We start from the raw sequence: 17,437 nt of genomic DNA on the forward strand, positions 1-17,437 counted from the left end.
CCAAAAGATGGTGTTGCAAGGAAGTGTGTGGTTGCTTTTCCTTGCCATGAGCATGAGCTGCTGCTCCTCTGCTTCCTCCCACCCTAGAGGTTCACATCTGCTCGATCAGGCAGCTGCAGGGAGAGAGGAGCTGAGCAGGCTGGAAGGGAGGGGAGTGCCCCATGGCTAGCTGGTAATTGGAGGTAATGAACAGGAAATGGATGTGAACCTTCTTATAAAACTCAAGAGAGACTAGGGAAAAGCAGTAGCAAGGAGAAGAAGAGAAGGCATGACTGGAATGGTGTGTATGGATCTCAGTCAGGTTATGAGCAGGCATGCCCAGCAATTAGGGATCAGAAACATGGCACTGACAGCAACTCAGGGTGGGCCAACTCCAAGAGACGAGACTCCACCATGAATCCCCAGCCCAAAGGGCAAGAGGCAAGTAGGGTTAGGGAGAAAGCCAAGGACCTTGAGGTCCAGCTTCAAGGACTGATGGGAACTGTGGTCTGATGGGAACAAACCATTTGTACGCCAAGTCAAGGTCTTGTGTGAGAAGTAGACAGGGTAGTGAGGAACTGGTAATAAGACAAGTTGAGCAGGCATATGACGGAAAGTAAGCTAGGAGTAGAGAGTACAGGGTAGGATCTTTACCCAGGGCTCAGAAATATTATCTAGAAGCTGAAATGATCAAATGGGGAGATTCCTTTATTCCCTAGGTGCTGGTGAGTAGTATTTAGATTCCTAGGCCAATTGTCGGCCTCCTCAGAAACTCCAGTAGCAAATTCCAAGGTTTCGACCAGCCTCTTGCCCAGGTTTTTCAGTGCTGTTGTCTGTGGCTGTCATCAGGCTCAAATTCTGAAGAGACGTTGGCCACCTCCACTTTGAAAGATGATCCACAGCCTTCATTCAGTGCTATGTGAAGTCCCATTCTGTCCTTGCAGCCATGATCCTCCAGAGGTTATTTTCATCTGCATGTGCCTATATACATACAACGAGTGAGACACAGGAGCTAAGAGTGCAGCTGGAGTGTACTGCACAGAGCCTGAGCCTTGAACCCAGAAGGAATGTAAGACAGGGTTTATCCTACTAGTATGGCACCAGGATTTATAGGGCGATTTGGGTAAAGCAGCCTTGTGTCTGACACTTAATGCACCAGGGCACATCTTTAACTGAGATTCTCACTTCCTACTCTTACCTTCAAATAAAATTATATGTCTCAATTTTCATTTACCAGGCTGAGAACTAAATCCTGCCCCTTTTTCCTCTGTATGCACAGTTTCTCCTGAGAGATAGAAGTATCTAGTTCACCAGTCTAGAAATGTCAGTGGTGGGTCTAGCAGAGACCTCACTTGTGCCCTGCCGTGGTGCCAAGTTCAGCAGCTCAGTGGCTTTTTCTGCTAGGAATATTATACCAATCCGATATCTCTGCCATAAGTGATACAATGAACTCAGCATACATAAGAAGTTATGTAGGGCTCTTACTGTAGTCTTACCTATTTATGCTACTCAGTGCTCAAGGTTTTAAATCATTACATGCCTTGCTTGATGAGCTGTTTTAGTTTTGGTTTGGTGGGAGGGTGGGATTTACCTGGAACGTGGTGAGGTTTGGAGGCTAAATTCAATCTTTGCTTGACTACATGGAGTTCCCACTTAGGTCAGTGGGATAGTACATGTGCTGCCTGTAGGGCATTTCAGCACTTCAGGGAGGAGTTTTTAATCATACAAGGAACTGTCTGTATCTCACTGTGACCACCTCCCTCTTTCCAAATATACCCTTTGCTTAAGTGGCCTTAGGAACAACCTGCACAAAGCTTTGCTTTCTCTGACTTGTATCTTGAAAATTAATTTATTTTTGTGCTGCATTCTTGTACACCTAATTTCAAATGGTCTAACTTGAAATTATTGATGTCTGCAAAATCATTTTAAGAGCAGCAGATGAGATCTGCCTCATTACACAGTGCTAGATGGACATAAGCAGTAGTTAAGACAGGTGTCGTCAGCAGGGCTGTCTCCTGAGCGCATTTTGATCATGTGGAGGTCTGGCAAACAGCATCAGTCTGGCAAATAGCCTTCGCCATTTTAATTTTCCAAAGATAGAGAATTAGACCTTGAACCTGCTCTCCGTTTCCCCTGGACCGGAGGACTGATCTGTGCTGCAGCAGATTTCAACATGATTCAATCTGTTCTGAAAATAAGTTGCTTTTTTTTTTCCTGGTTCTTTTCTATTTTGAAATACATCATATACAATACTTGTTATTTTATAATATTTCATATGTGCTTAATCTCTTCCACTTTTACACAGACATCAGGAAGACTTGTCAATAGTTTCTAGCACCGCACCACAACAGGAAAAACACTTAATGCCAGGCTCCCTCTTGCCATTAAGTGGGCTTAATGCACGATGAGATGTAGGACTGGGACAGAAATATGCAGTATTTGATCACAGAGCTGGAGTACGTGTTGAAATAACTGGCGTACCCATGGTGTGTTACTTGCTGGGCAGCCTGTTTGCCTGCGTGCCCCACATGCTACCACCCAGGAATCCCCTCCAAGCTGCAGCAAGCCTCTCGCTGCCAAAACTCCTTGGTATGAGGCTGGCCTTCTCCTCCGGTATGTGGGACTGAGCAATACCATATGTGACCGCCAAAACAGGATAGATTAGGAAGAAAGGATTTCCTAAAATTTTAAAGCCTCCAGACTTAACACCACGTCAGGCGAATGCCAAAACCCCAGGTAACTCACAGAAGAACAGTGGCAACATCTAGTGGCCGTTGAAGCTATAGGTCTATACTCCCTGGGAATACCTTTATTCTCCTACATGCCACAACATACTCACCCTGCTGTGCTCTTTGCTGGACACTTCTTCCATCGGGTATGATTGTTTGGGGGTGGACATCCCCACTAGGCACCTTACTATTTTCTGGTTTTAAATTACACTCTGAGTAGTGCACTGAAGTCCATGTTCATCCCTAGCCTGCTGCATAGCTGTTTCAGTAATCCTTCGGCTTTGCCTTGGGCCAGTAACCTCAGGGCTGCCTTCTGTTCCACTTTTGAAAGTCTCTTTGTCTGGCTCCTTCTGACATGATCTGCTGTGAGAAGAAATGACTCTCACTTGAGAACGCTGTAGAGGTTAACAGGGAATTTAATCAGAGCCCTGGACACAGCAACTGTCCTGCAATGTGTCAAACCATCTGGAGTAGCTCATAATCCTACTATGTCAGCTTTATTAAGCAAAACAAGATGCAGTCCTAATCTGCAGCCTGTGCATCTGTAGACTTATTTCTTTGGAAGCTGTGCTTCTGGTTGGACAGAAGCTCAGGGTTGGCATCAGCAAACACCGCTGCCCCTTTGTGCATTTCCTGTCCACGGGTCAATCAGAAATATGCTGGATAGTCCCAAGACTCACCTCCAGACCCCTGCATAAGGGACGCATCCTTGTAATTAATCTGAAAAACATCTACAAAATGATACCTGGACAAGTGTCCAGAGTCTGTAGTCCAATCCTACAGCTGACCTCAGCATCTCCTGCAGCACTCAGGAATTGCTGTCTGTGAGTGACACACATCTTGGAAAGGCAACCTGCCATCGCTTGTCCTAAACTGAGCACAATGAACCTCTCAGGACCCAGAAATTGGGTAGACTTTAACATGAATAGGGTTAGAGTTAGGATTAGGCTTGGAGCCTGAGGATGCAATGGGATATATTTGATTTTCTGACTGATTTGGTTTTCTGATCTCTTGGTTACTATTAAGAATAAGTTGAATTGTTCCATATGAGTTTATATTTGGATTTACCAGGGCTGACAAACTTCTGTTGATACCAGATTTACAAGCGGAGAGTAGGGTTTAGATTAGAGCAGGCTGAGGGGCAGCACCGGGGCGGCCAGCTGGGGGTGGCCCATAAAGAAATTTCTTCACTCTGTCAGTGAGTGTTTTATAGCCTGTAGTACCAAAATTTTGGATCTCAGTTAAGTTTTTGCTTGCATGGGGCTTTTTTATAGGGGTTTTAAGTCCAACTTATGTGTTTTTATTGCTGAGACATCCCATCCTTTTTTGGACTCCTTATATTCTGTTGGCCTTAGTGGTTTGTCGGTAGTGCTAACTGCATGTCTGTACACATAGCAGTTAGTTACTTCTGGGTGCCAAGCAAAGAAGGTGACAAAATGCCACATGTAAAGTGCATATCACAAGTTTATTCTTCTGCACAAACAAATAGAAAGTGACTGTAAATTGGGAAGAAAAAAGACAAAACAGAGAATGAAAAAAAGTATTTCCATAAACAAAGATGCCAAATCTGTTCTCTGTCTGGGGTCACATCTTCCACCAGACAGAGCACTGCTGCTGGGCTCCCATTTTCAGAGCACTGACGAGTCTCTTCTAGGAAGAGTGTCTGTTAGGGGATGCTGGATATTATAGCAGAAAAGGAGTATATTCTTTCAAAGGGACAGTTCTTGCTTGCAGTGTGCTCATGTCTGGCGATCAGTGACTCCTCATCACACCAGTCTCTTCCAAGATTCTTCCTCTCAGCTGCTGCAGGATCTTGAAGTTATCTCTGGCAAGTGTTTCCCATATATTCTGAGGGAAAGGGCTGATATTCTGAAGCAAAGATAACCCCCCAGAATTGCCATAGCTGCAATGTGTAACCTGCAGCGTGCTAGAGAGGAGGGATGACAGGCAGTTTTAAATCACAGCCCATGCAGACATTTTCAAATGCTTAACAAGGGGACACTGGGGTTGGCCTATCACTGAAGCTTATAACTCAGCAGGTGGGAGCTAAAACTTGTCAAACAACGGTTTATGTCTGTGCTTGTTCAACAGCTGAGGAATTAGAAATTCGGAGAGCCTCAAGACAAGCTTATATGATTCAAAAGTATTTCTTATAACCTCACCTGTGACCTTTCAATAGGCGACCCACAATATTTTCATGAGCAGACGCTAGCAGAGCTGCTTGAAGCCAGCAGTAGTGCAGGTTTCTTCCTTGTAGCTTAGCAAATGCATCTCAGTATTACTTCTCATTTCATGCTACTTCATAGAATTACAGCCACAGGCCTTATTTGGGATACTCCACAAGCACTGTAGGCCTCATCTGCAACACCCTCTGCTTCTGCAGATCAAGTCCTGTGTCAGCATAGGATCCAGAAAAGATTGAGGGGGCTGAGATCCATCAAACTACTTTGGCTTTTCTTTTAAACACAGCTTTGAACCAAGGATGTTAGAAGTGAAATGCAGGATCCCCAGCCTCCTGGTTCTTTTCCTTGCTCTGATGTTTAATATTTGTTCTCCAATCGGACCTAACCTCTTTTTAATCTCCTGCCCATTACATTATCAGAAATGATGGGCCAAATGCAGTTATTCCACTCATGTGGGTCCTGACATCTAACATTCAACAGTGTTTGGCCATCAGTCCTTGGCTTGCATCAGTGCCTCCCAGAAATCTGGAGTGGGACCACTGAAATACTAACCACATGCAACCTCCCCTACATGCTAAGGACAGACCTGTCTTTTTTTCCAGTGGCAAAATGAATTTCCCAAGACACTCAGGCCCTGAGAGCACTTACCTTTAGGGGCCTGAGGGAAAGGGACACTGCAGTGAGATTCAGACTTTCTGAGGTTATTTCTTCACTGCAGAATTATCTTGAGCACCCTTTCTCTGGTCCACACAACCCCTCTCTGCACCTGAGTTCACTGATGCTTTCAGCCTGGGCTAGCTTGTCTGTCTAAGGCTAGTGGCTAAAACCACTAGCTAGTGACAGACAGCACTCCACAAGGAGACTAGAGATGAAGCTTTTGGAGCACTGCTAGTCCATGAGTTCCTTCCCACAGCTTTCCTAGAAAAATAGAAGACTCCTCCTTCCATGTTTGGGAAGAATCACAGAGATTCAGCTTGTCACAGCACACAGGATTTTTTTCTGGAAATGCCAGCAATACAATGTAGTACAGGATGAGTGAGAAAGCAGTCGTCCAAGTTAGGTTTTGTAGCATGGCTGCTCCTCTTCACCAGACCTAAGTGGATTCTGGTGATCTGAATTAACTCTGTGGTGGTGACTTGTCCTAAGACCTCCCCTCTTGGGCTTTCCAGGAACACATACAATCACCTCATCAGTTCAGGTTGGCTGCTCCTATGTCATACAACCAGGTGCAGCACCTCTTCTGGCTCAGGCACCCCTTTGATCATTAACTCAAACGCATTTCCAAAGATTTTCTTTCCATCCTCTCCCATGGCTGATAGTCTGCTAAGTGAGGTGTAAGTGCTGTCCTCCTCCCTCCCCAGCATGCTCATCCTATGTTTCAGGGCTCCCAGGACTGTGCACTGCAAACACAGGCCTGCAGAACAAGCCCAGATGAGCATGAAGGATTCAAGGCAGGATTGTATATTACTTTTCCGTTTCTCTCATTATCTCCCTCCCAAGTTTGTCTGGGACTAGAGCTGCTAACTAGGTTCTCCAGGCCTCTTTTTCTTTGTGGGAGAGCACACATGCGAAATCTCCAGAGGCTCACAGAGAAGCACTTTAGAGCCTCCAAGAAAAAGTAGAGTCCCCAGCTTTTGTGAAAAGAGCTACACGTGGTAAGCTCCAGCTGTGCGGAGGAAGGTTGGCTTGGACTTAGTGTGAAACCACACTAGCTGCACTGCTTATAGACTTGGCATCAGTCCCATGTGCACACCATTTTTTTCCCCCCAGAACCTACAGTTTTATAGAGCCAAAGTTTGTGCTCAGTCCAGTCAGAGGACAGCTTCTGCTTGAAGGAGAGGAGCAAGTCTAATGAGATGGAGACATGTCTCAAGCAGGGCTAGGAGACCCTCATCCTGCCTCCAGTACTTATTTTTGAGGGTCTAGCAAAAGGCTGGGCAACCCCTGCCCAGGAAGAGGTGGCAAACCCCTTCCCTGCAGCTGGGGCATCCGCTGTGTTTGTGAGCCAGTGCTTCAGGAGCACTGCTTTTCTTGGGGTACTTGTGGGATCACACTGTAAAAGTGGCTGCTGCAAAAGTGGGGAGCGCAGTTGGAAAGCAAATCACAGGGGGGTGTGCAGATCAGAGCACAGATGACATGCACACACACCTGCACAGTCCCTACTAATATTCTGAATTCTTTCTTTGGAAAGGGAATGCTTTCTTCTTGTATGTCTTTAGTGTAGGGATTAAGTCTGAGGCTACCCAAGCACATTCAAGGAATAACCAGTCCTGTTTCCCCAGCATCGCCAGCAAACTGAGCTCTGTATGTGTATGTGAGTGCAGATCCTCTGGGACTCTTAGAGCACTTCAGTTCTTACCAAATAGACCCCAAGGATACTTAAATCATTTAGTATGAAATTCTACTTGTGACTTTCTGTTTCCCTGTCCTCCACTTCCATACTGAGAGCGTCTGTAAAGGGTCTCCGTTTTCCAGCTCATTACAGAGTTTTCAGCAAATGTCATGACCCATTTCCAACCTAGCCACACGTCTGTCCTAAACTGAACAAAAAGATGATGTGCAAATGCATATTCAATCCTGTCTCCTTTTAAAGTCAACTGTACCTTCTCCCACGCAATCCTCCTTTGTACTTACAGCATCTGTATCCTTTTCCAGTGGGACTAATGCTTCAGGGCCTTCCTTGTGCCAGCCAGCCACTGCCTGAGCCTAGTTTTGTCTATCCTCAAAAATTGATGCTTCCTTCTGTGGTTCCTCCAGCTTGTGATAGGCCCATCAAGTCAATTCGACACCACTCTGGCAAACTGCTCACAGACCTGATAGCCATGTTTAGCACCAGCTAGGATGACTTTCCCTTTTAATCCCAGCCCAGGTGACTGGAGGGACGGGCACACATGGCCACCCTCCTGTGCAGGGTACACTGCCCACATGTACATGCACAAACAGCCCTGCTCACTCTGCTCTCTCGCCTCCTTTCCCATGCCCCTGTGGAGGGGAATCTGGGAGAAGTGTCCAAGATGAAGTCCCGCTTTCGCTCCCTGCTGCGCGTTGCTCTGTGTGTGTGTGTGTGTGCACACAGGTGCGTGTGTACAGACTGACAGGCTCAGAGAAAAGCAGTCTAATGGGGAAGCTAGGGCTTCTGTATTGTAATCCCACCACTGACCCTTTCTTCCTGGAAAGCTCTTGCCCCCCAGTCTCCCTCCATTCAGGGGTGACTCCAAAGCCCTTGGGAAAGGAAAACCACTACCGCCGACATGTCCTCATTTGAGACAACCTCTGCCATTCACCCCCTCCAGAGGTGGATTTTGCTGCCACGTGTAAGTTCCCAGTCTCTGTGTACTGCACATGTGCCCTCTCTCCACATTCTTCCTCCTGCTGTAGCCACAGCCCGTAAGCTTTGCTATGAAGCTGCCCATCTGAGACCAGGGGGAGGCTGGGGGAGAGGGTGGTGCAGAAGGGGCATAATTTCTTTTTTTTCTCTTTTCTTCATTTTGTGTCACTCATCCCAATGTACTGAGCTGACATGAAAGACAAAACGAGCACTATCTCTGCGGGGCCACAGATGGGATGGGAGGGGTGCCTGCCTCAGTGGTGGCCAAAGCTTGGCCTCCACACATTGGCCTGCATCCCTGTTCTCGCTGCTGAGAATTTGGGCCTGGCCACCTGAAACCGAGTGGCCGAGGCTGGGTTTGGGGAAGGCCCCTGGGCCACCTGACTGGGCTCTGGGGAGCTCAAGTATGGCTTAGGGGACTGGCTGAGCTCTGCCTGGAAGGGTGCTGGTGTAGTGGGGGCAGAAGAGGCCATTTCTGTTCTCCACACTGGCTCATCCAAGGTGGTGGCCGAGCGGGGCACAAGCACGGTGGGTGTCAGGCTGCTTGAAGCTGGCATGGGAGCTGGAGTGGAGAAGCGACGTATCTCCTGGGTCTTGGCTGTTTTCACGGGGACCTGCTTGGCTGCCATGAAGGACGAGCTAGCCTGTGGGGCTGGCTGGCCAGGAGAATCCTGAATGCTGGGGCTTGGGGGATCCCCAAAACAGAACATGGCTGACTTTAATTGATAGGGCTGGTGGCGCATTAAATCAATGACCTTGATCCCTGATTTCTGGCCAGGTGCCTTTTTCACTTTGCTCTCTGCTTTGCTAGCCTGAGATTTGCTGGCTGCCAGTGGATAGAAAGGGGAATGCATTGGGTTGTAAGCTATTGGAGGGGGAGCCCGGATGTTGGGTGAATATTTCCAGGATGAGGGTAGAGAAGGAGAAGGAGACGGGGTCCTGGGCTTGGACTCTGGCCTTGGTGTTGTCTCCACCACAAATTTGTCCATGCGGCTCTGGCGTTTGGCAAAGAGCTCTGCTCCTTTGCCTTTAAGCTGAGGCATGTCCTGGGCCCCATTCACCAGTCCAGCATCTTGCTGAGGCTTAGGAGCCACCGGAGGTGGGGTCTTGAACTTGCGGCCAGAGGACTGCATGAAGTTGCAAGCCTCAGCACCCAGGCTGAGGAAGTCCTCCTCAGGCCCAGATTCGAAGCCTGCCCCGGGGTGGTCACCTTTTGGCTTCTCATCCAGGTTCTGCACCAGAGACAGGAGCTCAGGGTTGGGTGAATTCTTCTTCTTCTCCTCAATCTTACTGAACATGGGTTTCTTGTTGCCCCGCCGGCGAGCCTCCTGCAGGATGCCTGTGCGGGGAGCCGGCGTGGCAATCCTCTGCTCCCTGGAGGTTAAGGGCTCAGAAGGAGGTCGTGGCATTGCTGGCGAGATGGCAGGAGAAGGCTGCTTTGGTGCAGGGGAACTGCTTATTGTGTGCTGTGATGGTGCTGGACTAATATACAATGAAGAAGAGGCTGTTCCAGGGACTCGTGGCTGGGATGCTGCAGAGGCCACCTCCCCTCCTGGCTTTGAGGGAGCTGACAGAAAGATAGAGGTGGTGGATGTCCGGGCAGTGTTGGCAGAAGGCTTAGTCTCTGGAGCATTTCCTCCCTCTCTTGGCTGTGACTCCAGTGGTGGTGTTGGTCTTCCTGGTGCAGGAATATAGAGAGTTGTGGAGGAACTGACTGGACCACGGTGCATTGGCACTGGTGCATTGGCAGGTGTTCCTGGAGCCAGAGGTGAGAAAGGGGGAACCACCGTGCTTTGCCCACCCAGACTTTCACTAGGTTTTTTGGGTGCAGATGGCCTGAAGATGACAGAGGATGTTGCTGGGCGTTGTCCAGAAAAGCCAGGAGTAAAGGGCCGTGCAGACCTGTTGAACATGCTCGTTGTGCTTGCAGAGAAGGGGTCGGGAGTGCTTGGGGGAGGTGGGAAGAAAGTGGGGCTAGGGGGAGCCAAGAGCTGGGTGGGGAGGGTGGCTGGCTGCTTGCTGGGCACTTGCACGCCTTCCAGCTGGATGCTGAGGGGCATGCTGTCCACCTTCTGTGGCACAGGCATATCTCCGTTCACCGTGCCCTGCTGTGGCTGGGCAACTGAGGGAAGCTGGGGGCTCTTCTGCGCCGGGACTTTCTCGACTGTGTACTTCCCAGCCCGTTCCCTCTGCTGCTCAAATAATCGTGCTCCTTTACCTGAGGCCTCACTCAGTCCTTTTTGCTTCTCTTCCTTCTGTTCAGAGTCAGACTTGGCCTTTTCAATGTCCAGGTAAGTGTTGTCCCAGTCCAAGTGATTAGTTAGGCTTCGGGCATCAGAGAAACCTTCCTCATCAAATTCAGACTCACTAGTTGGAAAAATTCCGTCTTCCTCCTCGTAGGAGCGGTCTTCGTCAACACTCCCAAAGCTTACCAATGTATACTTCTTAGCCCTCTGCCTGCGCTTCTTGAACATCAGCACTCCCTTGGAGTGGGGGTTGGGTGCGTCTGTCAGCAGGGATGCAATGGTTCTGCACTTGGTTTTGGCTTCTTTCACGTTCTTCTCTTGGATGCTCTCGTGGCGGTGGAGCTCTGCAAGAGACAAAAAGAGGCAAGCTCACAGCTTAGCAAGTGGCTGGGTGGGCAAAGATGGACAATGACATGGCTATAGATATTCTAGTGCCCATATGAGGAAACACCCTGTTACCCCCTGCCCTGCCTTTTCTTTCCTACCTTTGCTGATAGTGTCTTTAGGAACTGCTGATAGAAATCCAGGTGCAGTTTTCTCTTTTCCTACAGACACACTAGAAGTCCATGCAGGTGTGGGGAGGGAACTCCCTCCTCTCTGACAGATGGTCTCTGTTTCCTGGTCCGACCTCAGATTTCCTATTTCTGCAGCATGTGGCCAAGAGTTCCAGGCTCCCACAGTATTTTTACAGTGCATGCCTTTGCTCCTAGGAATTTTTACCACTTATCACCCTGAAGGTGGAGCCCTGCTTTTTGTAGACCTTCCTCCTACCATATGGAGGATTCCCAGGAGCAAGCAATCCCTCTGACTCTGAGAGTCTGGGAAGCAGCCTGCTACCTTTAGCACCCATGCACGTGTGCAATGGGAGAGGTGCCCTGCAGGCACAGCCGGGCTGCTCCTGCTCTGGGCCCTGCAGTGCCAGCTACAGAGTCAGAGGCTTTTGCAGCAGCACTGTGTGTAGAGCTGTTTGCGCCTCTCTGCATCTACCCTGCAACAGCAGGAGACATGTTTTCACCCTTGCTGCAGCCCCTTGCCTGTGCCCCATGCCCAGCAAAGAAGAAGAGCATTTGCTCCTGAGCAAGAATTCCAGACCTCCACAACTGATCACCCAGGCCAGAAGGAATCCACTTAGGCAGGCTTGCTTGGAAAAGCCAACACCTGTTGGGACACTGGTATGAAAGTGTGGGATAATCATTTTCCACCTGCTCTGCCAGACCAGCGGTCAGTAAAGCCCCAGGGAGGAACATAGTGTTCTCTGCCCTGGGGGAAAGTAGAGGGTGAACGAGATGCAATAGTAAAATGAAACTCGGCTGCCCTAAGGAAGGTATGGACATGCCTTGAATCAGTGTTCCAAGTGACAGAAATCAGCGCTAACTTTGCACAGCAAAAAAAGAACATACCTAAACCATAGACTAATTTCTTACTTCTTTCATTTCATCCTTTTCTTTACTCCCATTGTCTTTTTCCCAGCATGATAGTACAGATGAAACATTCATCCACTGCCTGCATCTAATAATTTGTAAAAAAACTGTATAGCACCTTGTCCAGCCCTGATATTCTCCAGAAAGAGGTACAAAATTATGCCTGCTGAAGGGAGAGGAGAGGAGAGGAGAGGAGAGGAGAGGAGAGGAGAGGAGAGGAGAGGAGAGGAGAGGAGAGGAGAGGAGAGGAGAGGAGAGGAGAGGAGAGGAGAGGAGAGGAGAGGAGAGGAGAGGAGAGGAGAGGAGAGGAGAGGAGAGGAGAGGAGAGGAGAGGAGAAGAGAGGAGAGGAGAGCTCCGAGCAGTGCTGGAGGATGGTGTTAGCTCAGGAGAAGAGGGAAGCGGCTCGGTCCTCTCGGGATCTCACTTCTGACCACTTTATCACAGAGCATTCATTCAATGGGGACCTGCTGATGTGTCAGTAACCTGCAGTGGGGGACAAAGAGCTTAGCTAGGAAGGATCCTCAGGGCTGCAGATGCTCCCCAAAACCTGGCTAGGCTGCACAATTGTGGTAGGTGTAATTGTTCCATACTGCACCAGTGTAACCACGGCAGAAAGAGCTTCCTTCTCTCACCCCATGCTGAAAATAAGGTGTTGATTTGCTGAGCAGTCATCCTTCCAGGAAGCTTAAGAAAAATACAAGGAAAGACTCTTCTCAAGGTTTGCAGGCCTTCCATCGCACATGCTGCTGCTTTGGGATTTCAACAAAGGGACTTCAGCAATTTGAGATCACCTCACATGGGTGCACAGTCCATTCCTCCCCTTTGCACTCAGAAAACTGGAAACAGCAAAATCAATGGTGAAAAAATGGCTCACTATTTGTGCTCTCACTTGCAAAGGGAAGGCTCTCTGCAAAACTTTCCTTACAGAATGGCTCCACCTTGCTGAACCAAGACTGAAATAGTTTCCAGGTTTTTGTGGAGACTTCAGGGCAGGACCTGCTGTCCATGATGGAAATGAGCTACAGTCCCTGAAGGTCTGTCCACTTTACTTTAGAAATCTGCACACATGTGTCTCTGGGGGTTGTTCACAATGGAGGAAATAAGATTTCTTTCTTACTACAGGCATCCTTGCTACAAGCTACTACACCTCACCTGGCTTGTATTTTGCTTCTAAATTTACAAGGAGGAAGAGAAACACTACAGAATCTGAGTCAAGTCCAGAATACATAAACTATGGGCCCTGAGTGACTTAGGATGATTTCTGGCATCGGGAGCTAACAGCTAGGGAGATAGATACACCATCCAAAGTGAGTGTCTGTGCAGCCCCTTCTGGCAGCAGAGTAGAATCATAGAATCATAGAATGGTTTGGGTTGGAAGGGACCTTAAAGATCATCTAGTTCCAACCCTCCTGCCATGGGCAGGGACACCTCCACTAGACCAGGCTGCTCAAAGCCCCATCCAGCCTGGCCTTGAACACCTCCAGGGAAGGGGCATGTACAGCTTCTCTGGGCAACCTGTTCCAGTGTCTCACCACCCTCACAGTAAAGAATTTCTACCTAATTTCTAATCTAGATCTCACCTCTTTCAGTTTAAAACCATTACCCCTCATCCTATTGCGATGGTGAGAGAAAACCTCGTCCTATCACTCACTACAGAGTACCATGAAAGTGCTCAACTCTGGGCTAGCAAATACTGTCAGAGGAAATATAACAGTAGACAGCCTTGGCTATGCCTCCACCAACTCTTGTTCCTGGCTCAGTGTTAGCGTCCACGAACAACTTCCCTAGGAAGTTCCTCTCAATTGCCCTGTGCTCTGAAGCAGCAGGCAAGTAAGGCCCTCTGCAACCTGCTACTCGCCTCCCCCTGCTCTTTTTCCTACTTTCTTTCTCATCAAAGGCTAAAGCACATAAGTAATTATACCGATCCTCACAACAGAAAAATGTTCACAGTATTCAAGCCACAATCTCCCACAACAGTTTAAGAAAAAAGGGAAAGAGAAATCTTCCTGAGATTACTTGCTGAAGGTAAAGAGCAAGAATGAAATCAGAATAGGCAAAAGAATAGGAGAAGGAGAGGAGAAGAAAAATGAGAGGAAACAAAAGGGGGGAAAAGGAAAAGAAAAAAAGAAAAAAGAAAAGAGAAGAAAAGAAAACAGAAGAAAAGAAAAGAGAAGAAAAAAGAGAAGAAAAGAAAAGGAAAAGAAAAAAGAGAAGAGAAGAGAAGAGAAGAGAAGAAAAGAAAAGAAAAGAAAAGAAAAGAAAAGAAAAGAAAAGAAAAGAAAAGAAAAGAAAAGAAAAGAAAAGAAAAGAAAAGAAAAGAAAAGAAAAGAAAAGAAAAGAAAAGAAAAGAAAAGAAAAGAAAAGAAAAGAAAAGAAAAGAAAAGAAAAGAAAAGAGAGAAAAGAAAAGAAAAAAGAAGAAAGATAGAAAAGAGGAGACATCTGTACCTGCATAAGGCTGATCCAAGCTTGAGAAGGCAGAGTCCAGACCTGGAGAGCTGGGCATGTCACAAAGCCCGTTTAATTCACAACTCCCCATAAACAGAGAGAGAGGCAATGAGAGAGAAGCCAAGCAGTTCCCTGCTGGAGCAGAACCAAAACTCTGAGGTGTCCAAGCCCTTTGCTATCAGCTCCACAAGCCTTTTAAAGCCTCTCTTTTGTCTCATAGGCATTGCTGCCGAAAGCCATGAGGTCACATTGTCTATTTCTGTCTTCTTAGCTTCATCACTGAGCAGTGTGATGGACATTGTCACCTGGCACTTAAACACCCTCCCTTTTTCCCCCACCCTCTACTCCCTGTGAGGAGAAACTCCTCTTTTTTATTTTACAATAAGAAAATATACTCTATACTCTCACCGCTGCTGTGGTGTAAGCTTCAGGGTAAAAAGGTGCTAGCGTCAGGTTACTGTTTCCAATGCCACAATGTCCAGCATTTCTGTGCTAAAGAGCCCTTCAAAGAGGTGAGACTAACACAGTGCTCATGTCCAACATGGACAAGCAGAGAAACCCACCCAGGAGGAAAGCAATTTTCCCTGTCTGAAACCCTCAGAGAGCACCCTGAGGGTAAATATAATGAAGAAAATATAAGGAAGGTAAATATAAGGAATAAAAGAGAGACGAGCGCCTTTCTTTTCCTGTGTATATCAATTTCCTTCCATGTCTGAGGAGAACCAGTCCATGATACAGATTCCTGTTGTGTACCAGGACTGAGGAACATTTAACAGAGGATCATGAGGGTCCTGCATTCCTGTAGTGAAGAGGTTTAGTTGAGTTAAAATGGCAGAGGCTGTTACCTACACCACGGAAGAGTGTGGCTGTGCCCAGGGAGGGTCATGCAGCGTTTGGAGGCCAAGGACTGGTGTTTTGTCAGCACCATTCAGAGCTCCCGCGCTGGAGACTGAGAGGTGTTGAAAGATGAGATGCTGATAGTGAGGACTGAGGTGGACAGTGAGGAAGGGAACAGAGGGTTCTGGGAGTCTACAAATCTCTGCAGTTGTGGCCTGCTCAGCATCTCCTCACACTTTGTCGAGGTCTTGTCTTACTGCCTCTTTCTGTACACGAGCAATAAGTCCTGTGAGAGAATCCCAGAGCTGTGGCCAAGGGACACTGCCCTGCGATTCTCCCTCCCAGCAGTCCCAGCCTTAGCAAGACTGTAGCCCAGGACTGGAGCAGACCATCTCCAGTGTTAGTGAATCTAGAAAAGTGAAGGTCTAACCATGCCTCCTGAAATCCACTAGCCATCGCTGCATGCCGAGGAAGACAACTTCCACAGGCAATGTTCATGTCATGCCTCATACAGAGGCTCTTACAGCAAAAGCAAAAGCAATGCAAGTAGTTCAGTCTCTTCTTCTTTGATGAGTATTTACACATATAGGAATACAGTCTCTTTGGGAAAACCTTGCAGAATCTGATATATACAATAAGCAATTGGAAATGAAAATACAGCTCTGCAGTACAGAAAAAATTCTCTATTAAGGACATTCAAATGGAGTAGATAAAAGAGTAAATGGAAGGGCTATAAAACTCTCCTAAATGCTGGTATGGCGGATAATTTCTACAGAAAACTTTTTGTTAACTTTTAAAGCACTAAATTATATTGGAATAATCCACAAGAGGGAAAAATTTCTATCAAGCAAAGCCTACAAAGATTTTTCCATTAACTTAACTAAATTTCACTGAAGTGAAATGCATTATGTTACTAATTACAATAAAGAGAAGTGTAAAAAGTACAAATCTTTTCAAGATCAGGCCCTGTTAAAAGAAAGCATTTTAACGTATGCTCAGGAAAACTACTGAGCAAGTAGGCTTACATGATGCCAGACACTGTTCATGTACACTAGGAAAAAAACAACAGTAAATTTTACTACCAAAGACCAAATTCTAGAAAAGCCATTACCATAGAAAATAAGCATGCTGCTAATTTCAGAGATAAAGAGCCTGTTCCTCTGTGATGAAATACTACTTGTCTACTATTTTTTCACATGGGATCAACTAGAATTTTGTTCTTCCAGCTATTTATGTTAGATAAGGTCATTTTTCCATGGCTAACGTTGCAAATATCTCAGTAAGTCATTAGAGGCTACAGACACCTCATGCTTTTCATACCTGGAGTCCTTTCAAAATAAGATTTGGATAGGTTATATTGGCCTTCTAAGTATTTCCCTGTTGAAAGCTTCAACCTTTCAAGCTTCGACCAATGCTTGAATTGCGAACAGTAAAGCAGAGGAGTGTATATTCTTTTACTTAAAAGAAGTGACAAAACTCTTGGGACAGAAAACTTGTTTCTCATTCTTGGATATCAGCACACTTCCATCACATAGTCTATGCATAATATAAAACATAGATATGGCTCCAGTTTAGGATGCTACAAGCATGCTTCAGTCCTACTTAACTCTGCAACACTTAAGAATGTATCTGATGTTAAATATGTAGTTAAGTACTTGTCAAACCAGTATTTCTTCTTAAATGGCTAGTTTTTAAGAGCTCCCAGTGAGACACTGCCCCACTGCAATCTCCTGCTTTTAGAAAAATAGAAATCAAGCTTCTCTGCAGATGAATCAACAGCCCACGGGAAAAAACATGACCAGTCATTTTGTAGATTTTTGACCATTCTTAGCCATTCTGCGACTCCCACCCTGCTATTGAAGAGCTCTGCCAGGCAGAGGAGGTGCGGAGACATTGCTATACGTGGTTGCAATGTATTAGTCTCATGGTATCCTGCTGCAGACTTGAATAGCTTGTTCCCTTAAAAAAATCTCCCTCAGTTGAGTGAGAGGTTTTTCCTGAGCTGAGGATGGAAATGTGTCCTCAGTGCAAAAGGTAACGCACGCGGCCAGTTCTCCTGTGCCGACAGCTCACACTCGGGCCCTGGATAGTCTTCTGTTGCCAAAAAAGAGCTTTCTTTTGCCAGGAGAGCACCTCCGGAATGCACTAGTGAATCTGTCTTTTGCAGTTTTAGCCCAATTTCCTGAGAAAGGTCTATGCAGTCATGCTCCATGTCTTTTGATCTTGTTTCATGCTAATAGTTTTTGAGCCTATTTTGAGCTAATTTT

General features: G+C 46.9%; 1 protein-coding gene across 1 annotated transcript in view; it reads right to left on the bottom strand.

The window, feature by feature from the left end:
* Positions 1 to 4,154: 4,154 nt before the first annotated feature.
* The window catches only part of SYNPO2L (synaptopodin 2 like), a 40,852-nt gene continuing 27,569 nt past the window's right edge, over positions 4,155 to 17,437 (bottom strand). The window contains exon 4 of the mRNA XM_063339567.1: positions 4,155 to 10,809. Coding sequence (XP_063195637.1) covers positions 8,474 to 10,809 — 2,336 coding nt within the window. The 3' untranslated portion in view covers positions 4,155 to 8,473. The remainder of the gene's footprint in view (positions 10,810 to 17,437) is intronic.

Source organism: Chroicocephalus ridibundus, chromosome 6, assembly GCF_963924245.1.
Source record: "Chroicocephalus ridibundus chromosome 6, bChrRid1.1, whole genome shotgun sequence".
NCBI classification, from domain to species: domain Eukaryota; kingdom Metazoa; phylum Chordata; class Aves; order Charadriiformes; family Laridae; genus Chroicocephalus; species Chroicocephalus ridibundus.